Source organism: Periophthalmus magnuspinnatus, chromosome 18, assembly GCF_009829125.3.
Source record: "Periophthalmus magnuspinnatus isolate fPerMag1 chromosome 18, fPerMag1.2.pri, whole genome shotgun sequence".
NCBI classification, from domain to species: Eukaryota; Metazoa; Chordata; class Actinopteri; order Gobiiformes; family Gobiidae; genus Periophthalmus; species Periophthalmus magnuspinnatus.
Genome location: NC_047143.1, coordinates 24180418 through 24208282, shown reverse-complemented (window position 1 = coordinate 24208282; position 27865 = coordinate 24180418). Strand labels below are relative to the sequence as shown.

The 27865-nt window shown below is 37.8% G+C and overlaps 2 protein-coding genes across 2 annotated transcripts; one reads left to right on the top strand and one right to left on the bottom strand.

Annotated features, from left to right (window-relative positions):
- Positions 1-1517: 1517 nt before the first annotated feature.
- Positions 1518-25622, top strand: etnppl (ethanolamine-phosphate phospho-lyase). Its single transcript, XM_033983200.2, has 13 exons — positions 1518-1725; positions 2065-2183; positions 3925-4084; positions 7150-7224; positions 11932-12025; positions 16700-16816; positions 19445-19527; positions 20595-20820; positions 22462-22616; positions 24537-24626; positions 24871-25001; positions 25135-25199; positions 25263-25622. The coding sequence occupies exons 1-13, from the start codon at positions 1667-1669 to the stop codon at positions 25353-25355; spliced, it is 1467 nt and encodes a 488-aa protein (XP_033839091.1). The 5' UTR covers positions 1518-1666; the 3' UTR covers positions 25356-25622.
- A 210-nt stretch (positions 25623-25832) lies between these two features.
- Positions 25833-27130, bottom strand: ostc (oligosaccharyltransferase complex subunit). The gene is made up of 4 exons (XM_033983201.2): positions 26898-27130; positions 26510-26603; positions 26231-26428; positions 25833-26145 (listed from the first exon to the last, which is right to left on the bottom strand). Exons 1-4 carry the CDS (start codon positions 27034-27036, stop codon positions 26127-26129), a joined length of 450 nt encoding a protein of 149 aa, XP_033839092.1. The 5' UTR covers positions 27037-27130; the 3' UTR covers positions 25833-26126.
- Between the last annotated feature and the right edge of the window lie 735 nt (positions 27131-27865).

The following is a 27865-nucleotide window of genomic DNA, read 5'->3' as shown; positions in this document are numbered from 1 at the left end:
AGGCAATGGGTGAAGTGTCTTGCCTAAGGACACAACAACAGTTTTTTTTATTCATTTAAGTTTATCTGTTGCTGTTTTTAGCTCGTGCAGTTTTACATTTATCCCTCTTGATTTTAAACAGACCTAGAGGTGGTTAATACTTTAAATGTACTCAAGTATATTTAGCCTTTTATATAAATACACTTCTTGCAGTAGTTTATGCTCTCTAAGTACTCTATAAGTACTTGTACTTAAGTAAAAGTTGTGGTTTCTCTTCCCACAGCAGGTGACAAACTCTTTCTGTTGGCTATATCAGATGATTTGAACTTTTGTGTTTCTTTCACTGCTCCTTTGGGTCGTTACAGTTACTCTTATAGTTACTTTTACTTAAACAGGTCGTTACAGTTACTCTTGTACTTTTACTTAAACAGGTCATTACAGTTACTCTTATAGTTACTTTTACTTAAACAGGTCGTTACAGTTACTCTTATAGTTACTTTTACTTAAACAGGTCGTTAAAGTTACTCTTATAGTTACTTTTGCTTAAATAGTAGTTTTACTTGAGTAGCCTAGTAGTTTATCCAGATATTCTACTTTTCTATTTTAGTTTAAGCAGTGTTGGAATGTAACAAAGTGAGTAGTAAAGTACTGTACTTAAGTAAACATTTTAGATATCTGTGCTTTACTTGAGTACATTTTAAAGTGGATACTTTTTACTTTTACTCTACTACATTTTTGAACTTTATTATACTCTGAGACCTGCTGAAAAGTCAGAGTTTATTTTTAACATGTTCATAATTCGAACAAACAAAAATATAAAAATAAAAGCAACTAAAAAAAACAACTTATTCAATTATTTCTGTTGAACAAAATTCAGCACAAATACTTATCAAAGACCTTAAACTGCACAAAATAATTTAACTTTTTACTATTTAAGTACATTTTAAAATAGGTACTTTAATACTAATACATAATAAGTAGTTTTTTTGTTTTGTTTTTTTTGGTTTTTCATGTGAGACTCTTTATGTGTTCTCTCTTATACTCTCTTATATTTACTTACTATTACTATTACTATTACTATTTTATATTTACTTTTATTTAAATAGTAGTTTTACTTGAGTTGCCTAGTAGTTTACCCAGATATTCTACTTTTCTATTTTAATCTAAGCAGTGTTGGAATGTAACAAAGTGAGTAGTAAAATACTGTACTTAAGTAAACATTTTTGCATTTTTACTTAAGTATTTTTTGCTCTGGCATCTGTTCTTTTACTTAAGTAACACAACTGAGTACTTCATCCACCACTGAGTTATGTAAGTCACCATTACTAGACTACTACTACTCCTACTATTACTACTACTTCTATGCCTCCCACTGCTGTACTGCAATGCCATTAAACGCTGTTATCATTCAGTCACCATAAACCCTTCTCTTACTTCACTTTCTGTCCACTCCACCCTCCTCCTCCTCCTCCTCTGGTCCCACCTCTGGCCCTTCCCTCTTTCCTCCTGTAGGGGGCAGCACTGGCAGCCTCTCGCGCGCCTCAGTCCTGTGATATAATGTGAGGTCTGCGCGCGTGTGCCAGAGCCGGTGCTCCTGTTTTTCCTCTCTCGAAGAACTTTGAGATTCACAGCTCCTCGAGGACAGGAGAGACTTTTTACGCAGCTTTACGCACTGGACGTTTCCAACATGTCTGGGGAGAAAATAGAGAAGAGCAAGACGATAGACCTGAGGAAAAAGCACATAGGGTAAGATGGGGGGTATTTGAACTTCTAATATGATGTACTTTATTTCAGTTCTGAGTATTTATGCAGTTTGGAAATATGTGCCATGTAAATACAGTCTGGATTATGGCACATTTCCCACTGCGCAAACACTCATTCGCAGCAATAAAGCACATCACAGCGTAAATAATGACATATTTGCGCGGATTAACACGTTTTGCCAACACAATTTCACTCAACTAGCACGTGCAACTAGCAAATATGTCACTTGTGTGTTTCAAAAATGGTAAACTGTGTGGATTTACTGTCTGTGACTTGTTAACCAGCCTGTGCGTAATGCGTAACGGCTGCTTTTCTCTGCAGACCCTCGTGCAAGATCTTCTTCAGCCATGACCCCATCAAGATCGTGCGTGCAAAGGGTCAGTACATGTACGACGAGACGTGCCAGAGGTACTTGGACTGTATCAACAACGTGGCTCATGGTAATGGACCCACCTGCACTGTAATAATGATATTTACTGTTAACTGTGGTTTGTAGTTGAAGGATTTATATGAAAAAACACTGCAAATCTGAAATATACGCATAAATACTCACAAATACTGCTGCTCTGGGACTGTAAACGCTTTTATTCAGGCCCGTCTGCAGAAATTTCAGGGGCCTGGGGCAAAAACGCTGACGTGGGCCCCCCTAGATTACTATTGCAACAACATATCCGTCAGCAAAACTACGGCCCGGGGGCAACACACGGCTCGTTGGGTTTAATAATCCGGCCCGCTGAACGTGAGCAAATTATATTAAAATTGATTTTTCAAAAGTAGATAACCTTGTTCAATTTGTTTTTCCTCTATGATGCCAAGGTTTCCCCCAAAAAAATATCGCACTTCAGCTACATTAGCCTTGTTCGTGTGTGTTACTCTCTTATTCTGCAAAAATGAGCTTATCAAAGAAGAGAAAAGTGGATAGTGAATGCTGAGTTTTTAATACGGAGTGAACAACAAAATATTTTTTCACCGAAGTCCAATCAAAGTACTGAGATAAGTTTTTTGCTGGCGTTCAAATTAGCAAAAGCCACCAGGCCTTTTTTTTCCAGAATTTCAAGTTTTTAAAAGAATGCATTTGGAAAACAATTTGTACAATGAGCCTTGCGTAGTCATGCTTTGCTACATGTTATAGGCCAAATCTCTTATGTACTGCAGACATACATATATATATATCCGACATCGAAGGATCAAAAAGTGACGTCGGTTTGAACGCTCAGTTATCCCCGTGGTAACTTTTCTGTCACCTCCTGTTTAAAACCACAAAAAGTGAGAAGGATCATGCGGCTCCGCTTTCCTGGTCTGTCCATTAAATGTCCATTCGCACAGACAGTACCTCCCTCTTTTCTGCATCACTCGAGGAAAAACTAAAACTAAAACTAAAACACAACTCTGCCCGCACCAGGAAGAGGCTCCAATTTTGTGCCTCTAAAATCCAAGTAAAAGCCAAAGTTAAATCTGTCAACCGGACGGAAAAAAAAGTTGTAGGAGTGAAGACGTTTTGCTGCAAATCCAAGTTCTGGACAGATTACTGCTGGACACTGCCTTATATCTATCAGACAAGAACTTTTTGTCCAGTTGAGAGATTTAACTTTGCCGTTTTGTCGGTCAGACCTGGACGACTGAGGGATTACACAGATAGTCCCTGTTATTATTCACCGTAATCCTTTTCTTTGTCAGCATATTTGTTATCTTTTCCTTTCCTTTGACCTGAAATCACGCAATTTCTCCAACAATTTTACCAACTAGGGTCCACGATATATAGAAATTGGAGCCGTTATCAAATCCGTCCGCATTTTTTTTACGAACAACGTCCTTAGCAAAGATTAAAATACCTTGTTTATGTCTAGAACCTGTAGTTTTACCTCATGTTTCAGTTCTTTTTTCCAATATTAACACTTCTGGAGTTGTTTTCGAGTTGTTTTCGTGCGCTCATACGTACATAATCCTACAGTTTAAACCTGTCATTCAAATCTAATCACAATCGCAATTAACCTCAAACTTTAGACATACCGTTCAACCACCACCGCCTCTGCTCTAGATCTAGTTCTCCGCTATTCACTGCAGTCCTTTTCTGTGCAAGGACGATTTATGACGCCACGCTTCCTGTTCATTTCCCCTTAAATAACCCTGTTTATCGTTCGCTTTTACCTAACCCGTCTATTTTTGTTCCCTTTTCCACAGTGGGGCATTGTCACCCAGACGTAGTGAAGGCGGGGGCGCATCAGATGGAGCTTCTCAACACGAACTCGCGCTTTCTCCATGACAACATCGTGCTTTTCGCCCAGAAACTGCAGTCGACGCTGCCCGAGAAACTGTCCGTCTGCTACTTTGTCAACTCCGGGTGAGAAAAAAAGCTATTCAGAAGTTCTGCGTTCTTTCTCTGTTGTGTGGATGATTTGCGTAGAATTGTTTTAGACGCACTTACGCTAAAGGGTTTTGATCTTACAAATAGGGCATAGCTAACGTGCTAGCCTAGTCTTAGAAAACTGTGGCTCCTCTCTCTGTAACTGCTGCTGTCAGACTCATCGTTTTGGTCTTAAAATGTTCGTTTTAACCGGCGCTACATGATCCTGGTGTTTTTATTTCGCTTTTTTGCCGGTAAATCAAGATATGAACATTAAAACAGTCAAATCAGGCGCCTTCTTTCCTCCCGCTGGCGTTAGCAACAGGTTTGATTGACAGCGTTGCTAAGCAGGAAGGGGTGTTTCCTTTAACAACCTCGCTCCAGATTGGCTCTTCGGTTGCTATGATACTCGTGGTTGCTATGAACTCATCTCCAGATTAGCCGCTATAACTGCTAGCCTCGATTAGCTTCATTGACCGGGGCTGAACTCTGTGGGTGACGTCACATTCCCTTCGTCCACTTCTTTACGCAGTCTATGTTTTTAGTCCTGGTTTAGTTCTGGTCTAGTCCAGGTTTAGTCCCAGTTTAGTCCCAAAGCTGACGTGATGTGATGCGTTCGTTCATATTAGTCCTTTGCTTTTGACGTCTCTGCTGAAGTAAAACAAAACATGATCTGACACGCCGTCCACGCTCGGTGTAATTACGCAGCGCACATTCCCAAAATATCTTTTGACACTTGAATGAAAATGTTACATCACAAAAGCACGATGACTTTAAGAGTTTCTAGAGGAGGTTAGGTTAGGTCTCTGCCGCTTGTTTGTCTCCACGGAGATGAAACGTCATTGCCTAAGATGCTCCACAGTACAGTAAATGTGTTCAGGAGCCAGCAAAAGAAAAGTTACAAAGTGCGGCTTTAACGTGGACTGTTTGATTCAGTCGGCTCAGGAGGTTCTTTGAATAATGCAAAACAATCATTATTAACAATTACGTCTCAATTAAGTCACGGTAACGACTATATCGACTTATGGATCAGTTTGTAAAAGCTGGAACAGGATATTTTGGGCTCAAGATTTATCTTGTGTAGAATTTCTTTGCAAAAATGCGAAGATTTGGGTATTTTTGCTGTAATAAAAATAAAATTGAGCTGTAGAAAGTAGAATAAATGGCTTCTATGGCTGATCTGTTGCAGCCCAGGCCTTTTAATACTTTGATACATGAGCTGCAACAAATAAACAGCAGAATGAACCAGTAGTTAGTCATAAAAGCGACTTATTCAGCACTTTACAGCTCAAATCTCATCGTTTTACAACAAAAACACCTCAAATCTCCCACTTTTGCAAATAAATTGTGACAGTTTTCATATATGTATCGATAAATAGATATAGTAATTATCGAGACAGGTGTAAAAGCGACTTATTCAGCACTTTACAGCTCAAATCTCATCATTTTACAACAAAAACACCTCAAATCTCCCACTTTTGCAAAGAAATTGTTACAGTTTTCCTATATTGATCGATAAATAGGCATAGTAATTATCGAAACAGGCGTAAATGCTTCAAAATGTGTTATTTCTACGAACTATTTCAACAAAACGTGCAGCTGTTATAATGTAAACGATGTAACTTCCACGTCCTGTCCCTGCTTTGTCCTCTCCACGTTACATCACAAAACTCATCTGTAAAACACACTGAAAGTATATGTATAGTATTTATCAATATCTCAGTGCGTTCATACGGTTTTGTTTTAGTTTGACGTTCATTTTTGAGCCATTTTAAACCACAGTAACGCCGGTTTGTTACTTATTGACAAACCAGCGCTCGTTCAGTGTAAACCGGCATCAGCTGGTCACTACACCGTCCACAATAACAACGCATGTACCGCAGTACTCCGAAAACCGAGGTGTTTACTCCCCTTGTTCTTCTTATCCAGTTCTCGATAAACGGCGCAGTCAGCAAAGGGTTTGAACTTGATATAGCATTAAGCAAACGTCAGAGCGTGTTGGGGTTTTAGTGCCGCAGCTGGATAAGAACCAAGATAACGACACATCCTTACAGTGGGCGGTTTGAGAGCACAATATCAGCCGTAATTTATGAACGAAGCATAAAAAGATACCGACGTCTGGTAGTTTTAACAGTGTTGTAAGTAAATTCAAAGCTTTTATTCATATCTGGAGAATAGTTGAACTAGTTTTATCACTGAAGTCTGTGATAAAGACAAGTGACACAGACAGTAGTAAAATAATAATAATAATAATAAAAATAATAATCAAAAAAAAAAAAAAAAAGATTGACCAATGGAAAGTAAAAGTACAGATACTGGAGCAGCAAATAAATACTCATGTAAAAGTATAAGTATCACATGAAAAAAGGTGAAAGTGTTTAAAAATGTACTTAAAGAGCAAAAAGTAAAAGTATTTCTCGCAGATTTACGGATTTAATGAAGGTTCAAATGTAGTTTCATTATATTTTAAGTAGGAATGTGTTATAAATAAACCCCTTAACCTTTTCTGCAGGTCTCAAACAATAATAAAAGTACTTTAAGTTTTCAGTCCTGTTCAAAAATGTAGTGGAGAAAGTAGAAAGTACAGATACTGCTCTCAAGTAACAAACAGATACCTAAAATGTATACTTTAGTGCAGTATTTTACTACTTTTACTTTGTTATGTTCCACCTCTGGTAATAATGCCTTAGTTATAGTAGTAGAACTTTTAAAAGTAATGGTATAGCAGTATTTTTATTAATAGTACTAGTATTATACACATACACATACACATACATAATCATAGTAATGTTATTAGATGAAGCTATATTTGTTGTACTTTTAATTAAGTAGTAGTAAGTGCGTACAAGTTAACGTATATCTTGTGTTTTTATTTTATTTTTTAAAGTGCACATGTTCCTCCTTCGTTCTTCTTCTTCTCCTGTGATTAATTTGTTCCTAATAACACTAATATATGTCGCCTGATGAGCACTGTACTGGGAAGTCAAACACGGCCGCTGTCGCCCTGTGTATTTTGTGGTGACTGAGTAACTCGCAGTGACCCTTGACCTTTGAACTTTCAGCTCCGAAGCCAACGACCTGGCCCTGCGCCTCGCCCGACAGTACACCGGCCATAAGGACGTCATCACCCTGGAAAAGTGAGTCTGGATGAAATGTTTTAATGTCACTGTTTTGAGTTGAAGGCGTGGTACTTTTTACACGGAGCTGTGTAAAGTACTTCAGTCTGGAGATACTTATGAAACGTCGTACTTGTGCGGCGTAGACATGACTTTCCTGTGAAGGGAGGTTTTTAATAAGAATATGGGCCAGGAAACGGTGGAGGAGGAGGTCGGGGGAGTGTGAGAGGGCATCGTACTGGGAGGTCGGGAGGTGTAGTGACGTTATTTGGTGGTGAAACAGAAAAGGAGAATAATATGTACAGTGGTCCTTCGTTTGTCGCGGGGGTCACGTTCTAAAAATAATCCGCAATAGACGAAATCCACGAAGTATCAGCTTTATTTTTACAATTGTTATATGTGTTTTAAGACTGTGAAACCCCTCACCACAACAACATTGTGAACTGCCTGTAAAAATGAATTAACTTGTGTTTTATTGTAAATATACAAACACATGTTTCTTTTTATGCTTTGAAAAACATTTCAACATTTTTTGGGGAATTTTCAACACTGTTTAGGTGCAATGTTCAGGCCCGAATAAGAAAACAAATCTAAGGAAATTTACTTGCAGTTACACCGACTGACCACTGAATGGACCTCAATGGAGTGTGGCAGCAGAGAGCACTCTAGAGGCTGATGTGCAGCTCCACCACATAAACCAATGCATTAAAGACAAAGTTATGTTTCAGTAGCTGTCCACTACAGTGACCGCTACGCACCAGAGGGTTAACATTTTCTCACATTTCTCTCTCGTTTAAACTCTCTCAAAGTTCAAACCTTCGTAGGCGCTTAAGATGTGGTTTGAAAATGATGAACCAATGGAAAGTGCTGGATGAAGTACTCAGTTTTGTTAAGTAAAAGTAAAAGTATTACATGAAAAAATCTACTTCAGTAAAAGTATTTAAGTATCTTTTTAAAAATGTACTTTAAGCGTAAAAAGTGTTGTTCATGTAGTGATATTGATTCAAAATGACACATATTTTGGTCACAGTAACAATACAATATCAGTTTCTTCATTTTTCTTAAGAATTTTTTGTGTTTATTTTTGTTTTGCTCAAAGCCAAAGCTTAAACTCAAAAACTTTAGTCAAGATGTTTCCATGAACATGGTAAAAATAACACCTCAAATCATATGAAAAGTACTTTTTACTTTTCAGTCCTGTTCAGAAATGTAGTGCAGTAGAAAGTACAGATACTGCTCTCAAATGTAGTGAAGTAAAAGTAAAAAGTATCCACTCTAAGATGTACTTAAGTAAAGAACAGATACCTGAAATTCTACTTAAGTACAACACTTTACTACTTTTACTTTGTTCCCTTCCACCACTGAGTGACATATAACTGCAAAGGTTTAGCAAATATTCACAAAAGAAATGAAATATTTACTTGGCTAAAAGTCAAGACGGACGTTCAAGTTACTGAATCTGTTCAAGAAACGCACAATGTGAAGATGAGCTGAAATGGAAATGTGAGTGGGACGGAGATATATTTTAGTCATGGACTTACAGTAACTGCAGAGGAGTGATGGTTTTGTTTAAAAAGAATGTGGATTAAACTGTGCAGTCTGGACATAAAGATAATGAAGGTAGATGTCTTATAATGCACATAACTCCTTTGTCTTTATTTGTCAGGGACCGTGCACAAAGTCATTAATCTTACAAAAAGAAAAGGTGGTTTGAACCAGATTTAGAGACGGCTGCTTTCCATGTGCAGTCCCAGGGCAGATGAACACACTTAAAAATACACGTTTCATTACAATTACATTATAAAACTAACAGTTCCTCATTAACATTAGCAGTAAAATACAATAAAATGTCCCCAATGTCCAAACAGATATTAAAAATTATTATGTGCAAGTTTTTACAGTGAAACAGAACAGATGATCTCGACTGATGTGGACACATTTGATGATCTAAAATGTGCTTTTTCAAATTTCTAGTCAAATTATTAAGATGTACAGACAGTTTCCGCGTGTCTGGAGCTGATTCTCTGTCTCATGGTTTGAAAAGAAAAGGCGACTGAGCAAAGGACGTGTGTCTTTTTGGACCTGTGCTGTTTGGTTTCCCAGAGGAGCAGGTGACTCGTTTGTTTGGAACTGAGTTTAAAACATTTTTTCACTAGAGGCGGAGCTCCATTATTAATCATTTTGAATAAGTTTCTTTTCCTAATAGAAGAGACAAACGAGTAAGATACATTAGTTTTAACAAATATTCATGCTCCAAATGAGACAATGAGCCTTTTTTCTCGTCAAACCACATTCTGAACATTTTAATACCGTCCTGGTTAGTGGTTCATAGAAGGATAATAATTCTTCCAGTCAGTGAAATCCATGGCCTCCTTAGATCTTGGTGATATTTGGAGGTTACTAAATACAGATACCATGTTTTCGTCGCTTTACGTCGCTCTGGAGTATAAGTCGCTCCAGCCAAAAAGGCATAATATTGAAAAAAAAAAAAAAAACATATATAAGTTGTACTGGAGTATAAGTCGGATTTTTTGGGGAAATTTATTTTCCAAAATCTGAGACCAAGAACAGACATTTTATCTTTAAAGGCAAATTACAATAAAAACAATAAAATATAGAACAACAGGCTGAATATCAGTACATCACGCTAACGTAACACATTTATATTTATTCAGCGACATGAAGCATAGACAGAACTGAACACGTGTCTGGTTTGTTAACGTAAGATAATAACAGTTAATCAGATAAATAAAGAAGAAAAAACAAGCAACAAGTTTACTCTGGATCTCACTCCAAATCAATAAATCCACTGAACTCTCAGTCTTTTAAATTGTCTTTTAAATTACCGTAATGTCTACGTTTTAACGAAGATGTGAAATTATATATTTGAATAATTTCGAGAAAATACAACATATGTTTAGACAATTTAAGTTTTAATCAGCTACTGTAAGCCATTCCTTAAAGCTGGAAAATGAAATTGAAAAAAGGAAAGAATGATCAGTTTGTCTCCAGCAAATGAGCAGCCGTGAACGCCTCACTGGGATAAACACAGACAAAATCATTTACAAATGGAGTCTTAGTACAACTGGTGCGTCACTTTTTTCTCATGGGGCCTGCTTGTTTTGGGAAAATGAAATAAATGCCCATTATGTGGAAAAGTTACGTCTAAACAATTTATATATACTACAATGAATGCTTACTGAAAAACATTTCAACTTTTTTTTTCATAAAAGTAGTGCAACAAAAAATAAAATGAAATAAAATTAAAAAAATATATATATATAAAAAAATGTATCACAAATCCAATTCAAGTGTGTTATCCAAGTATGTCAAGTAAATATAAAAAATCTTAGAGTATAACCCAACAACAGCTGCATCTCTATTTCTAATCAGGCATTTAGTGCGTATTTGTTTTCCTACATTCACTTTTTTAAACTTTTTTTCTGCATCTCTCTCTAAAACATGCCTAAAACTCAGGATAGTATTATCACTATATACAGCCTGCCTTCATGACCTCAGTGAGAGCAGTTCTGTGGTGGGGCTGGGTAACAAAAAGCTTTATTATGAGGTTGTTTTTCAGCAAATCCAATAAAAGCGGAAGACGTTATTCAATTACATCATTTAAAAATACTTAAATACTTAAGTATAGTATTCATAACTTTAAATGTTTGTGCAATTCCTCATCATCCAGGTCTGATCCAGAATCTTCACTCCTACAAGTTTTTGTCCAGTTGACAGATTTGATTTTTTCTTTTATTATAAATAACTAAACAATATAAAATTTTTGTCAGGTATATTGTCTGTGTAATCCCTCAGTCGTCCAGGTTGGATCCATAGTAAAAGCTGTTAACTGGACAAAAAGTTGCAGGAGTGAAGACGTCTATAACTCTATCTTCAGACCCAAAGCAAACAAAGGAAACAAAGAGAACAATAGCCAGGATTCTAATAAACGTGGAAGATGTCTGTGTAATCCCTCAGTCGTCCAGGTCTAATCCATAGTAAAAGCCAAAAGTAAAAGCAGTTAACTGGACAAAAAGTTGCAGGACTGAAGACGTCTATAACTCCATCATCAGAGCAAACAAACAACGGAAACAAAGAGAACAGTAAAGCCAGTCAGGATTCTAATAGGTGTGGAAGATGTCTGTGTAATCCCTCAGTCGTCCAGTGACAAAAGATGAAATTTAAATCTGTCAACTGGACAAAAAGTTGTAGGACTGAAGACGTACTTGGATGAGCAGCCGAACGTCTTCACTGTTACAACTTTTTGTCCCATTGCCAGATTAAAATTTCATCTTTTGCCATGGATCAGACTGGACCTGGACAACTGAGGGATTACACAGACATCTTCCACACCTATTGGCATCGTGGCTATTCTTCTCTTTGTTTCCTTTGTTTGCTTTGGGTCTGAGTATGGAGCTATACACGTCTTCACTCTTACAACGTTTTGTCCAGTTCACAGATTTAACTTTTGGCTTTTACTATGGATTAGACCTGGATGATTGAGGGATTACACAGACATCTTCCACACCTATTGGCATCTGGGCGATTGTTCTCTTTGTTTCCTTTGGGTCTGAAGATGGAGCTATAGACGTCTTCACTCCTACAACGCTTTGTCCAGTTCACAGATTTAACTTTTGGCTTTTCCTACAAATATATAGTTGTGTTACCCCAAAGGCCCTTGCATTTTGCCCCGGTTCACAGTTGTTTTTGCGTGTTTTGTGTTTGCAGTGCGTACCACGGCCACGTCTCGTCACTTATTGACATCAGTCCGTACAAGTTTCACCAGATGCCTGATTTCGAGGTCGACCCATCTGTGCATGTGGTGAGTGCCTCGCTGTGTACACTATTAAACTGCTCTAACTCAGCGTGCTGTGGCAGAGCTGAGGATCTCTGCAGAAAAAAATACTCCCAGAAATGTGACCTGACTTGAATGATCACAGCCTACGTGTTTGTTATTGTTGTTCCAAGTTGTTTTGTATGTGTGAACTCTGTGACACCACTGGGTCAACACACAGCAGACACGGGACGATATTAAAGTTTTGTATCACGATTATTATGGCGGAAATTAGTGTGATTAATTATTATTTCGCAAAATTGACTGTTTTAATGTAGTTACCTCCTCAAAAACAGACCTGGAGTTGTGCTTTGTTTCATTCACACGTGTTTATTATTAGTCTGTCTTCATCTCCAAAGCTCAAAACGCTCTGTTCCACCTTGTGATGTCATGAAGTGGTAGTTTTTGAGTCTAAATATTCAGGGTGTGTGTTAAACATGTGTGAATGAAACAAAAAAACACAACTCCAGGTCTGTTTGTGATGAGGAAATGACATTATAACATAGAAAATAGCGTAATATGGGCCCTTAAAAGTTGAATAATTATCATTTTAATATCATGAATAGGTTCCATATTTAAACAACAATGAACTAGAAGAGTTTCTCAAGAAAAAGTGTGTTTGTTCTGCACATTCTAGTGATATAATCTGGATTATTTTTGTTGCGGATTATCACGACTCTACATAAATATATAAAATGTCCCATCAACGATTATTGTGTAAACCTTTTATCAAGATAAACTGTCCCAGCCTTGTCAAGATTTACAGACACATGAAATGGTTTTGTGAAGTCATGCGAACAGTTACTCAGAACGGCTCATCTGGGTCCAAACAGTTCCGTAGACACAACAAAACTTAGCCAAAGAAAATAAATGGTTTGAACGGGGAGTTGAAGCAGTTTTTGTTAAGAAAGACAATCCTTCTTTGAACAGGAATGAGGGCGTTAGACATCATTTATCTCCTATTTATAACTCTATCCTCAGACCCAAATCAAAACAAAGAAAACAACAGGGCTAGCCAGGATGCTAATAGGTGTGAAATCACTCTTTAGGGGCTTGAATGACTATCGAAATGTCTTCACTCCTACAACGATTTGTCCAGTTGACACATTTTATATTTTTCTTTTGCTGTAAACACAACAATTTATATCAACTTCCTGATGAATAAACGTATTTTGCCATATGAACCCAATCAATATTCGTCAGGAGTTGATACACATAAAACATAAAGTGGACTTGCTAGAGGAATTCTGCTACAATGGCCCTGGCACTGGCCCTCCTCATCTGGCTACTGTCCCAGTGTTCCTGGTGCGCACCGGCAACTTACCTTCCCGAAAAAGAAGGAGACGCTGCGGGATCCACGGTGGCTTGCTCGTCAAGCTTAAGTTTTGGCTGGCTCATTCTTCTGGATCTTCCCCTGCTGATGTTCCAGGTGAATATCGGAACCACTTTCAGCGCCTTGTCTTGCGGCGCGCTTTGGTCCCCGTTGGCACCTGGTTGGTTCCTGTGATGCACGCCGAGGAGCCGGCAGGTCTGTGCTACTGTCGCCGCGCTCAACCCCAGGCATTAGTCGCTGTGAACTGTTCTAATCTCCGACAGTTAACCAGGGCAGATCTGATTCCTTTTAACTGTGCACTTGTGAATGCACGGTCAGTGATGAACAAGACTTTTATTTTGCGGGACTTCTTCTCTGAGCAATCGCTGGATGTATTGTTTGTGACCGAAACGTGGACATGCATAGGTGAGTCTTCCGCTTTCTCGGAGCTGGTACCACCGAACTGCAGCTTTGTTAATGTGCCAAGAAACACGGGTCATGGTGGTGGCATAGCTGCGATTTTTAAAGACAGTTTAAAGTTTAAAGGCACCATGCCACTGTCTTACGCATCATTCGAATTGTGCTGCTTTGAACTGGGGCAATCTGATCCGGTGTTGTGCGCTCTTATCTATCGGCCGCCTAAACACAACAAAGACTTTCTGAAAGAGTTCTCTGAATTTTTATCTACTGTTGTGACACAGTGAGTATGACCGTCTTTTAATTTTGGGTGACTGGAATATACATGTTTGTTGTCCCTCCAAACCTTTGGCCACGGAGTTTTTAGATTTGATTGATGCTTTTAATTTCACACAACGTGTTACTGGCGCCACTCATGAACATGGTCATACTTTGGATTTGGTTTTGTCGCACGGTCTGGATGTTAATAATGTTGAGATTGGTGATGCTGTGTTTTCTGATCACTGCCCTGTTTTATTTGATTTTATGTTGAATGACCCATGCAAACACAGTCCTTCTGTGCTCTATCGGCGCCGGCTAAAGCCGACATCTGCGGCAAGTTTTTGTGATTCTTTCACTTGCAATTCACTGACTGTTGCACAGGGCACAGAGCAACTTGTATCTACCTTTTTATCAACTTGCAATAGCGTTATGAACACTATTGCACCACTCAAAATTGTGCACCTTAAAGCTAAACAAGAGCCCTGGCTTAATGAAATAACTAGAGAGGCTAGGTGTGAGTGCAGAAGAGCAGAGCGCAGGTGGAAGAAAGATGGACTGGAGGTGTCACATCAAATTTTCAAAAACAGGTGGCATCGTTATCAAAAAATTACTGAAGGGGAAAAAACTAAATATTTTTCTAATCTTATTTCAAATCATTGTGACAAACCAAGAGTTCTTTTTAAAACAATTGGGTCTATTTTAAATCCTACCAAATCCTCCACTCTGCAGGCTACAGCAGCTGATTCTTAAAGTTCTTCTGTGATAAAGTTGCCACCATTAGGGCCAGTATCACTGTCACATCCTTTATTCCAGCAATAGCACATAAGTGCATAGCTGTTTTTGACCAATTTACACCTGTGTCTCTTTCATTTCTCACTACTATAGTGAAGAATTTAAAACCTTCATCTTGTCCCTCTGAGAGTGTCCCCTCACGGCTCTTTAAAGAGGTCTGGCAATCAATCGGTCCTGATGTAACTATGATTGTGAATAGTCGTCTGGTCTCAGGAACGGTTCCTATGTTTTGCAAACAGGCTGTAGTTGAGCCTCTTATTAAAAAGGCAAATCTTGATAGTCCGGTTCTCTCGAATTATAGGCCTATATCTAAGCTTCCTTTTATGTAAAAAATCTTAGAGAAAACGGTCTTGTCTCAGCTATAAACATTTCTGGATATAAACAGCATTTTAGACAGCTTGCAGTCAGGATATAAATCTTTTCATAGCACAGAGTCTGCACTTTTAAAGGCTTTTAATGACATGCTTTTAATGAATGATTCTGGTGATTCAGCCATTTTAGTGCTTTTAGACTTGACTGCTGCTTTTGACACAGTTGACCATGCAACTCTTTTAGATCGATTGGAAAATTGTGTGGGTGTCAGGGGGATGGCCCTAGACTGGTTTAAATCCTATTTGTCTGGGTGTTCCTTCTGTGTCAGGCTGGGGGACTCCACCTCTTCTTTTGCCCTGCTGCACTGTGGAGTTCCCCAGGGTTCGATTCTTGGGCCAGTTCTATTCACGCTGTACTTTTTACCTCTGGGGCAGCTGCTTAAAAACATGGCATGTCTTACCACCTGTATGCAGATGACACCCAAGTTTACATGCCAATAAAAAGGAACAGCAGCAGCCCCCTGACACCTCTACTAGAGCCTTAATGACGTCAAGGTTTGGTTGGCTCAAAATTTCTTAAATCTCAATGAAAATAAAACTGAGGTGATAGTGTTTGGGCCCAGTGTCGGTGCGAGCTCCTCTTTAGACCTGGGACCCCTGAGTCAGTGCACTAAGCCCACAGCCACCAACCTTGGCGTCATTATGGACTCTGATTTTAAACTTGATAAACAGGTCAACGCCGTTGTGAGATCCAGTTTTTATCATCTTCGTCTTTTAGCTAAAATTAAGTCTATTTTATCTTTTTCGGAGCGCATGATGCTTTTATTTCCTTTCGTTTGGACGACTGCAATGCACTTTATGTAGGAATTAACCAAAATGCACTTTATCGCTTGCAGTTAGTCCAAAACGCTGCTGCCCGACTTGTAACAGGAAATAAAAAACATGAACACATCACTCCAATTCTTGCGTCTTTGCACTGGCTCCCTGTTCATTTTAGAATTGATTTTAAGATTTTATTGTTTGTTTTTAAAGCTTTGAATGGACTGGCCCCAGATTACATCTCGGACCTCATCCAAATTCATACTCCGACGCACACTGAGGTCCGAGGGCCAGCTCCAGCTCGTGGGGCCTAAGACGAGACTTAAAACCAGAGATAGAGCCTTTTCTGTGGCTGGTCCAAAGCTCTGGAATATTCTGCCTCCTCACGTCAAAACAGCTCCACTGTGGAGAGTTTTAAGTCTCATCTTAAGACCCACTTTTACTCTGTGGCTTTTAACTCTGTGTGAGTCGTATGGTCCTCTGTCGTCTTTTATGGATTTGTTCCTTTTGATTTTATTTGCTTGTTTTATTTGATTTTATTGTTTTATTGGTAATTGTTTTATTGCTTTTATATACATATTTATGATTTTAATTTTGCTATTTTATTCTAATCTAAATGTTGATTTACTTAATTAGTTGTTTTTATTTATATGTGCAGCACTTTGGAAACTGCATTTGTTTGTGAAATGTGCTATATAAATAAAGTGGATTGGATTGGATTGAAATATTCAGTCATAACTTCCTGAACAGGCTCCCAGTCCAGACGTGTACCGAGGAAAATACAGGAGAGACCACCCTGATCCTGCCACGGCGTACGCCAACGACGTCCAAGACATAATCCACACAGCGGAAGGCAAAGGGAGAAGGGTATGGTCCTGCCGGCTTATATTGTGTGACTATGTTGTCTCTACTTTATTTATTTATTTAGTTCATTTTTTGTTTTTTTCATGTATTTATTTTTTATTTTATTTATTTATAAATTTACTTATAATTTTTTTTAAATTTATTTATTTTTAATTTATTTACTTACTTTTTATTTATTTATTTTATTTATTTGTTTTATTTACTTACTTTTTTATGTATTTATTTATTTACTAATTTATTTATTTATTTATTTATTTAATGCAAGACAGACAAAGATAATGACATAAGACATACTAAGACATAAGACTATATTATGGACTACATTGTCCCTACTTCACTTCACCCATTACTGCATTATACTTCAGTGGTGGAACATAACAAAGTAAAAGTAGTAAAGTACTGCACTAAAGTAAAATTTTAGGTATCTGTACTTTACTTACTATTACTATTCCTATTTTAAAGCAAACACGTTTTTCTTTTACTTCACTACATTTGATCGCAGTATCTGTACTTTCTACTCCACCACATGTTTGAACAAGACTGAAGTAAAAGTATGTTTTGTTATTGTCTGAGACCTGCTGAAAAGTCTGAGGAGTTTATTTTTATGACAATTGGAGTTTGACCAAAATATAGAAATAAAACGGCTGTTGAAGAAAATTCAGCACAAATCTTTATCAAAATCACTACATTGACGCTACTAAATCTGCGCAAAATACTTTGACTTTTTACTCTTTAAGTACACTTTTAAACAGGTACTTTCATACTTTTACTCCCGTAGATGTTTATGTGATACTTTTAATTTTACGTGATTTTTTACGTGTTTTTTTGCTCTGGTATCTGTTTTTTTTTCCTCTTTCTTAAGTAACATAATTGAGTACTTCTTCCATTACTGCTGTGCACAGATAAAGATCATGTAAGGTTCAATGGGTTGTTCCCAGGTTGGATTTAGAAAAGGTGTCGTTACAATAAGATCCTGTTTCTGTCATATGTGTTTATTTAGTAATTATACTTGAATGCCGATAGTAATTAAAAGTCAGTTGCGCTCCTCCCTTAAGCGTTTCACATAATGAGCCAGAACATACATTACAAGCGTTGCAGTAAAATTCTCTTGTGCTACTGTTGTTCAACTTGTTTTATTACCGTGTACGTGCCAAAATACAAAAAAAAAACAAAACAAAAAAACAAACAACCTGAATCATTTATAACGAGACAAAAACTGTGACTAAACCTACACATCCAGGACCATATCGCACTTTTACCTTTTGATTATTGTTTAGTTTAGTTTATTAGTTTATGTGAAACAACGTGCAAAAAACATTAAAGAAGCAGGTGAGAAATACAATACAATATAAAATGTAAACAATATAATACAATAAAATATAAAATGTAAACAATATAATCCATACACACTCACACACTACAAAATAGGACTTGGAGGAACAATATACAAATAGACAGTAAAGTAAATATTTATAAGTTAAGCGTGTAATGTGTAATATTCAATTCAATTCATTTTATTTTTGTAACGCCCAAAATCACAACAACAGTTGTCTCGAAGGGCGTTCATGTTTTGGTTGATGGGGGAAACCGGAGTACCCGGAGGAAACCCATCCAGACACGGGGAGAAACATGAAAAACTCCACACAGAAAGGCCTGGGCGACCCAGGGATCGAACCAAACCTTCTTGCTGTGAGGCATGTGTTGCCACTCAGCCACCGTGATATACACACAAAAACAAACAGGAAAATCAAACAACAGGAAAAATCAGACGAAACAAGAAAAATCGGCCAGACGAGGAGGAGGGAGGGGGGCGGAGGAGAGCCGGGCGAGGAGGATGAGAACCAGGCGAGGAGGAGAGGGAGGCGGGTGGAGGAGGGCCAGGTGGGGAGGAGGAGAGGGTCCAGCTGTCATTGGGGCATCTGAAAGAATTACACTCCACAGGGGGAGTGGGACAGGGGACAACATGTGAATAGCATTGCTGATGAGAAAATAGGACAAAGCAGAGGATAGTGCTCAGGTTGCCATACTTCCCCCAGCTAGTTACTCCTACTGCAGCCTGTCTTATCATGGGTTTTAATGCCACTCCCAGCCAATCTGGTCATAGTTAGTTTGGAGTGACAATAAACTAAGTAACCTGGTCATACGCTATAACGAAGAGGAAGGTTTTAAGCCTGGTCTTAAATACAGAGACTGTGGGGGCCTGTTTAACATCAGCAGGGAGTTGGTTCCATAGCACAGGAGCTTGGTAACTGAATGCTCTCCCTCCCACTGTACTTTTGGACACTCTAGGAACCACTAATAGTCCTGCATTCTGAGAGCGGAGTGCTCTGTTTGGCTGGTACGGGACAATAGCATCTTGCAGAAAGGATGGGGCCATACCGTTTGTCAGGAGGAGGACTTTGAATTTGATTCTAAGCTCGACAGGAAGCAGTATAATGTAATGTAATATAATGTAGCGTAATGTAATGTAATATAATATATGTAGTGTTGTGCAAAAGCGTCGAGTTGCCTTTGTTATTGTGAAAAGGAAAGAATACAAGAGTGAGTTTAGAGGTCAGGAGAGCATGTTGTGTTGTTGCGTCATGAGTCTGGCCTTACATAAACTGATTCTTTGGACTTCTCCTCCTCCAGATTGCGGCGTTTATTGCTGAATCATTGCAGAGCTGTGGTGGGCAGGTCATCCCCCCTGCGGGATACTTCCAAAAGGTGGCAGAGTAAGTAACAATGAGGAGTTTTTGCAGTTTTACCGTAGACTGTATATGTAAATGGACATGGCTAACCTCCTACGAGCACGGGCGTGCATCCGGCTCCATCGACTCTGGCTCCAATTCACTTTCTATTGAAAAACCGTGGCGCCTCGCTCTGTAACTGCTGCTGTCAGACTCGCCGTTTTGGTCTTTACCTCCTGAGACCTGGCGTCCTCATATGTGGACAAGACATTTTGGGTTGTCTAGACCACAATGCAGATTTTTAGAAGAATAATAGCAACAAAAACAGCAACAATGCAAATATATTCAGTTTTTAACAGTTTAGAATGTTTAGAATATTTTTTTGTATTTTTTTTTGTATTGGCATGTGTCTTCCTGCTCTTGTCAGCAGCTCTTCACATGAGACACATTGTTCCAAGAGGCAAAATTGTTGTTTCTCATTTTGTTTTTACATTCAGGACAAATGTTGCTGCGCTCAGGCACTTAATAAATATTTTTTGCAAATCATAATTCAAATGTTTTATCAAAATGAGTAAAATGTCCACATATGAGGACATAATTCTTTGTTTTTAGACTCATCAGGTCCCAATCAGCCCAATACCAAAGGGAAATTAATAAACCGTGTCGTGCCAGAGCTCGCGTCTTAGGAGGTTAAATGTTCGTATTAACCCGCTCTACATGATCCCGGTGTTTTTATTTCGCTATAGTGTTCGTAAATCAAGATATGAACATTAATAACAGACAAATCAGGTGACTTCTTTCCCTGAGGTTGCTCCTAGCTTGATTGACAGCGTTTCTAAGCATCCGGTCTGTGCCAAACCAGCAGTGCAGGTGGGAAAAGGCGTTACCTTCAATAGTCGCTCTGGATTGGCTCTTTGGTTGCTATGATACTCGGAGTCGGAATCCCAAATATGGAACTCGGCTCCAAATTCGCCGCTATGACTGCTAGCCTCATTTAGCTTCATTTGACTGGAGCCGACTCACTTAGTCCACTTCCTTATCCAGTCTATGATTTTTACAGATTTTACTCTCAAAATTATAACTCTACTTGTGTTTTTGTGTTTTTTCTACAGGCATGTGCGGAAAGCCGGGGGCGTGTTTATCGCTGATGAGGTCCAGGTGGGATTTGGCCGAGTTGGGAGTCACTTCTGGGCGTTTCAGCTTCAAGGGGAAGATTTTGTGCCTGATATCGTGACGATGGGCAAACCGATAGGAAACGGGCATCCTCTGTCCTGTGTGGTCACGACTAAAGAGGTGGCAGAGGCCTTCATGAAATCAGGAATGGAATATTTCAACACAGTAAGCGTGACGACTTTATGTTTTATATCGGTTTTATCTGCCTTAAATGAGAAAGATTATCACCTTCAGTTTGAATAGTATTTGGTGCTACGTCGTTAACCTCCATGCAGCCTGTGGAGCTCAGTCACTGCACATTTTGATGTTCCAGAAGTTAATTTACCATACACTTTTCCCACTTTTCAGGAAAAAAATATAAGTTTGAAAGTCTGCAGGGAACTAATCAGCTATGTGCGAAATAATGACCACAAGATTATTATTTATTTTTGTATTCTTTTTTTTTTTTGTATTTTTGTATTTTTGATTTTATTTATTTATTTACTTATTTATTTATTTATTTACTTATTGATTTATTTCAAACACTTTTCTGAAACTTTATAAACTGCCAAGTTTTTAAAGCATTTCGGCAAGTTTTACAGTTGTTCTTTTAAACTGAACACAACTGTTAAAGACATTAGTTAGCACATAGCTGATTAGCCTCTGTCATACATTTTCTTTTATTAATACTAATATTTCATTTTTATTTAGTGAAATTATTGGGAAAATAACCACAGAAATTGATCCATAGAAATGTACTCTATATCACACTGTATGTAATTTCCTTCATTTTTTCATTTATTTATTTATTTATATATTTATTTATATATTCATTTGTTTATTTATTAATTAATTCATTCATTTATATATTCATTTATTTATTTATGTATTTATTTATATGTTGATTTATATTTATATATTAATTTATTTATTCACATATTAATTAATTTATATATTAATTTATTTATTTATATATTTATTTGTTTATTTATTTATATATTCATTTATGTATGTATGTATGTATGTATGTATGTATTTATTTATTCATGTATTTATTTATTTATTTCAAGCTGATTGAATGATTGAATGAATGAATACAAGAACTAAGTATACATGTAGCTAGGACATTAAATGTACTTTCTCTTTCTTTTTCCCACTCAAAAAGGGGTGGGAAGGACAAAGAGAAAAGTTTTAATTCCGCTCTTTAGACTTGTGTTGATGGATACAAACCGCCCCAGACTTGGAACACCCCAACAAACCTGCTCAGTGGCATTACAGCGTTTAAGTCACACAGACCTCAGACAAAACCCACATGATGATACAACCTCCTGTGTGTCGTGTGTGTGTGTGTGTGTGTGTGTCTGACCGCAGCATCGCCTGGTTTTGAATTCCCCAGTTTGGCGGTTACCCCGTGTCATGTGGCATTGGCCTGTTTTCAAGTTAACAGCTTCCTTTTTACCTTTAGTTCAGTAGTAGATCGGCATTTCCAGGGCTGAAATGATCCAAATGATTCTAGTGAAGCTGGAACCAACACAGTGGAGCACTTCCTGTATCACCACATGACATCACACGGTGGAACGCAGTGTTTTCTCAGCCTAAATATGCAGAGTTTGTGCGTTGCGTGTCTTTAATCTCCGTTATGTAGATTTCAGTGTCATGTTTTAGCAGTTTTTTTGAAAGACACAGTGGGAAAAGTGGCCAATTCATCCAAAAAAATAATGAGTTTCGTAAAGAAGAAGTGTACAATTCTGCATAAAACTGTTTGGATGTGTAACTGTGTGTGTGTGTGTTACATGTCTGACAGTTCATGGGTTTTGAATTCCCCAGTTTGGAGGTAACCCCGTGTCGTGTGCCATTGGCCTGGCTGTGCTCGAAGTCATTGAGAAAGAGGATCTCCAGGGAAATGCTCTGCGTGTGGGAGGGCATCTGTGCGCTGTGCTGGAGAAACACAAGAAGAAACACCCGCTCATAGGAGATATCAGGTACGCAGCACGTGCAGGGAAACAGTCACGCTTTATTTTGGGGGGAAAAAATGTAATTGTGATTTTAAATGTGATTTTTCTGGTGAGTTTTAGAGTTGTATTTGGTTTTAAAAAGTGGGATTATGTCCAGCACGTTGTAAACCTCTCCAGGAACATAACGTTTGAGAGAAAACTGAAACATGAACTGATAAAATAATCTAAGAACGTGTTTGTAGTGGTCTTAACTACAAGTACAACAAGGATATTTTGTTCTTTGCAGAGGACGTTCTGTTTTCTTTTCTTTTTCTGCTTTTTTCCAATTTCTTTGTTTGCAAAAATGTGTCATGATGTACAAGTTCATCTGACCAGCAAGACACAACATCACAAGAAATAAACATCTAAATAATTATTGTATTATAATTATGACGATGCTACAAATAAACAGACAAGGAAGCAATGCAGGGAAGAGAAGTACTGGAATAAATAAAAAACAAAAAAAAACAACAACAACAAAAAACAACAAATAAATAAATAAATAATAATACATTTAAGTAAAATAAAATAATAAAAAAATAATAAAATAAGAAAAAACAAAAAACAAAATAAATATAAATATAAATAATGTACAACAGGTAAAATTAGTCAGTGTTCCCTTCATTAAGATAAATGGGGACAGAGGGCATTCCTGGTGTGTCCATTATTTATGACTAACGCAACAGGTTCAGAGTACAGTCATTTTATCCAAGAAATGAAATAATCTCCAAAGCCAAATCTTTTCGGTGTAACAAAGTGTCAAAAGATTCTTCTGTATCAAGAGATGGCGTGTGCATTACGTCGAGCATTCTTCTAACATTGGAAGTGGAGTTTCTTCCTTTAATAAAACCATTTTGGCCTAACGAGATGATTTGTGGCAGAATTTTCTACAATCGAGACGCCAAGATTTTAGCTAAAATTGAATAATCCACATTGAGCAACGAGATCGGCCGATATGAGCTACATTTGAGTGGAACTTTGTCTCTTTTTTTAGCAAAACAGTGATGGCAGCTTGTCGTAATTCTGGTGAAAGGCAGTTGACTGACAGAGACTCACTGAAGACTGTCTGAAAAAGAGGAGACAGTTCTTCTGCAAATTTCGTATAAAAATCAGCTCCAAATCCATCAAGACCAGACTTAAAGGTCCTGTATTAAGGAAAATTGACTCTTGTAGCTTTAAGCCATGTTATAATGTTGTGTCCTCATCAAAAACAGACCTGGAGTTGTGTTTTGTCTCATTCACACATGTTTGAGTCACACTTTATTATCAGTCTGTAACATCTCCAAAGCTCAAAATGCTCTGTTCAACCTTGTGATGTCATGAAGTGGTATTTTTCAAGTTAACAGCTACATTTTACCTTTAGTTCAGTACAGATTAGCAATTCCAGGGCTCAAATTATCCAAATGGTTCTAGTGAAGATATTTGAAGTTTAAAAACACAGTGGAGCACTTCCTGTATTACCACATGATGACATCACAAGGTGGAACAGAGTGTTTTCAGTTTGAGAGAAGAACTCAGCCTAAATCTACAGGGTTTGTGTGTTAAACATGTGAATGAAAGAAAACATAACTCCAGGTCTGTTTTTGATGAGGAAACAACAGATCAGAACTGTGTCAAGTATCAAGTCCTGGCATTTTTTTAAAACACAGTGGGAAAAGCCAATTCAACCAAAAAATAAATCATTTCAGAAAGATCGCACAGACTGACAGACTGTTTAAAGATGGGTAGGGTCAGAGGTTCAATTCCTGCTTGGACTGTTGTTGTGTCCTTCACCCGCCTTGCCTAGTCTGAAAATGTGTGTGTTGGGTTGACATTTTTGTTTTTTAATTAAATAGGGATATATTGTACAGCCCTATTAAACATTTTCTCAGAATGTAAGTTATAAAATATGGTATTTTGTTCCTGCAGAGGTTGTGGTCTATTTGTCGGCGTTGAACTGGTACGAGACCAGTTCAAACTTACCCCCGCTACAGCAGAGGCACAAGAAGTCATCTACAGGTATATCTTTTTGAGAAACAAACAAAAAAAAAGAATTAAAAATGAAGATTTCTGTGAATTTTTGTGTATTTCCAGACTGTAAGCGTAACAAATTATGAAAGTGAACAGTCAGTCAGTGATTTCCTGTAAACACATACTAAATACCATCCGACTGTTATAGCGAATGATGAAAAATGTCTGATTGAATCGTGACTAAAATCGCATTCATTTTGTGGCCAGAAAAACCTGTATTTTTCTTCCCCAGGCTGAAGGAGCAGCACATTCTCCTGAGTGCAGACGGACCTCATCGAAATGTGCTCAAGTTCAAGCCTCCTCTGTGCTTCACCAAAGAAGACGTGGACTTAGTGGTGGAGAAGATTGACCACATTCTCACAGGTATCCGGCCAAACCCTGCGTCATTTATGTCTGTGGCGCTGGGCCCTTTCTGTCTGGTCGTTAATTATGAAGGTGTCTAATGATACCCTTGACACCCTGGAACTGATCCCAATCACGTCACCTTGTTTTTCAGAAATAGAAGAAGCATTAGGCATGACAAACAAGCTGGATATCAACAATGAAGGGGCTAAAAGAAAGGTTTGTTTCAATATATAATTAAAAGATCAAAGATTTTGTCTCACATCTTTCATTGTATTGAAGATATCCTATGAAAACTATCAGGACCATGAGATAGTCTACACCAACAGAAGCAAGAAAGAAGCTCCTCTTCAAACCAAAAGGATCAAGACATAAAACTACTGTTTATATCCTGGAATATATCATGGGAGCTGCCTAAATGAGCTTGTTTAAACATACAATTTTGTAAAATGCACATATCAGAAAATAATGAAAGTGTTAATTTTATCCTAAGTCTTAAAAGGGTGCTGCATATTTATAAAATGTACATTTTAATACACTCTTAATATATAGTTGTTTGCACTACAATGCAGAATGCGCTTTTTGAGCTACACTTTAATGCCACAAATGTGTTATTTTGATTAAAATTAAGTGATGTAACTTACCTTTTACTGTATGGTTTCTGTGGGTGTCACTTCTAATGAGGTCTGTCTCATATTGCATGTTTACTCTGACTACAGACTTTAGTGTTATGTTAAAGTCTTAGAACGCCATCTACTGGGACCAATGCTCACTGTTTGTGACCCAGATCTCGAGGCTAAAGTACAACTGTTACTACACTGACACTCTGTCTGAAATACATCAACGACAAACTGTGAAAACCAGATTTAATTCAACTCATACAAAAATGGACAAATTCAGATAAAGTGATACAAATAATGTGTAGACTGCATTTCAAACGGACCTACAAACAGGCCCAAACAGAGGTCAATTAGCTCGGTTCAAACATTATTCACAGAGCTCATTTTAAGAGATGTACGTGTGTAATCATTAGGTACTTTGGCAAAAGTCCTGTTCACAATATCAGTGCCTTATGTCCAAATCTACCAAGTGCAGTGTTATCAATTCAGATTTTTTGTTGTCTTCATTGTCTGGTAGTGGGAAACTCTACCCCATCAGGTATCCTCTGAAAAAGAATCAAATCATAAACATCCTTAAGACTTTAAAGACTAATTTAATGAAAATAGCTAAATATAAAAAAAAGGACTTACGGCAGCTTCATACGCATGAACACTCTGGCCATGAAGAAACTGAGAAGCACGCTCACAAAACCAATAAACAGCAACAGGAAGCGGTTGAGTTTGGGAATGTTTGGAGCATTGGATCTATCCAGGATTATGAAACCCAGTCCTCCCATTGTAAAGAGGAAACTGGAGGCCAACCCCTCCATAATGTACTGTCCATTTACCCTGAGGAGCAGGCGGAGATAAATACATATGGTTAATGAATATTTAACAGAAGTGCACAGTTAAATAGTGTTTTTGTTTTACCTGTATGCCAAAAAGGCGACTGGCCTTTGATGTCCATGTTCATCAGTCATAGATCCCACACTGGGGGGCTCCACAATGACATCATAAATAATACCTTTAAATAAAAAGAAAACACGATTTAAACAACGTGCACAACAACAAATCATAGTTTCACACAACACCTTAAGCTGAAAACACTGCCCACTGTAAAGAGGCACAATAAAAACATGATGCACTGCTATGATGCTAGCTTTAGCCTGTTAGCATTATTTTAGTTTACATGCAAAATAAAAGAGACAGAAGAAACACCTCTGACCAAAGCCAAGCTACACTTTTCAACAACACTGGACAATCGTAAGTTCTAGGTTAGCTATCTTTATTTAACTTTTGTGAGAATATCATGATTTACCTCCAGTGATGAGAAAATATGACACAATGACCACAGCGTAGACGGTCATAGCAGACGGCATGTGGAGCCAGGAGGGTTTCTTCAGCTTTATATTTGGACATTCCAGCACGGTGAACGGGATACTGTACAAAGTCTCCATGGTTTGTGGGAATATGTGCGATTCCCAGTGAATGCCACGGATCCTGCAGCTGATGGAGACGTCTTCACCGCTGCTGTGATTACGTGTCCCGGAAGTAAAAGCAACCCTTTACGTCTGACGTCAATACGTTTAAAAATTGACCACGCTCTCGGAATCAAGTTTTGTAGCCATATATTAGTAGTTTTTAAAGCCTATATTAAAATAAATAAATAAACAAACTATTAGCAAGAAGACTACCACCTACAATAGTTTTAAAACGGGTGTAAACTAACTAAACTTGTGAAAGATATTTTATACCAAACCATAAATGCATCAATGATCTCAGAAGCAGCCCAAGTACCTCAGTTTGAGAAGCTAGTATGTAGTTCAACTTCATCACATTAAATCTTTTATAATCTATATAATATCTACATAAATGAAGCCTTCAACCATTCAGTGAGTATGTGCAGAGATGAGGTTAGTTAAGTGTCTTGTCCAAAACCAACAGTTTGTACTGATCAGAGCAGGGACTGAACTGCCAACCTTTTGGGTCATTAGACACTACCAGCCGAGCTACTGCTGCCCACTGACTCCACTGGAAGAGATCCCACTGGAAGAGATCCCACATGGTGATCGTAAACATCAACGCAATTCTTAAACCTTGCCAAAAATGAAATGGAAGGTGCATAAAACACTATGATACAATAACAACTCCAAAATCACAGTAGATGAAGAAACCATGAAAGAGACAGTAATATGAACACAATACTTTAGAAATTGCTTTCAATATTTGATGCATGGTTTTAATTTCGTAATAATTTAGCTATATCAGAGTATTGGTAAGTACCCC

Excerpts from the sequence above, each read along its gene's own strand:
- ostc (XM_033983201.2), bottom strand. The coding sequence starts at position 27,036 with ATGGAGACTTTGTACAGTATCCCGTTCACCGTGCTGGAATGTCCAAAT. Across the intron at positions 26,604-26,897 it reads ATATTTTCTCATCACTGGAG|GTATTATTTATGATGTCATT; the intron begins GTAAATCATGAT and ends TTTTATTTAAAG. Across the intron at positions 26,429-26,509 it reads GTCGCCTTTTTGGCATACAG|GGTAAATGGACAGTACATTA; the intron begins GTAAAACAAAAA and ends CCTGCTCCTCAG.
- etnppl (XM_033983200.2), top strand. The coding sequence starts at position 1,667 with ATGTCTGGGGAGAAAATAGAGAAGAGCAAGACGATAGACCTGAGGAAA. Across the intron at positions 7,225-11,931 it reads GACGTCATCACCCTGGAAAA|TGCGTACCACGGCCACGTCT; the intron begins GTGAGTCTGGAT and ends TTGTGTTTGCAG. Across the intron at positions 25,002-25,134 it reads GATTGACCACATTCTCACAG|AAATAGAAGAAGCATTAGGC; the intron begins GTATCCGGCCAA and ends CTTGTTTTTCAG.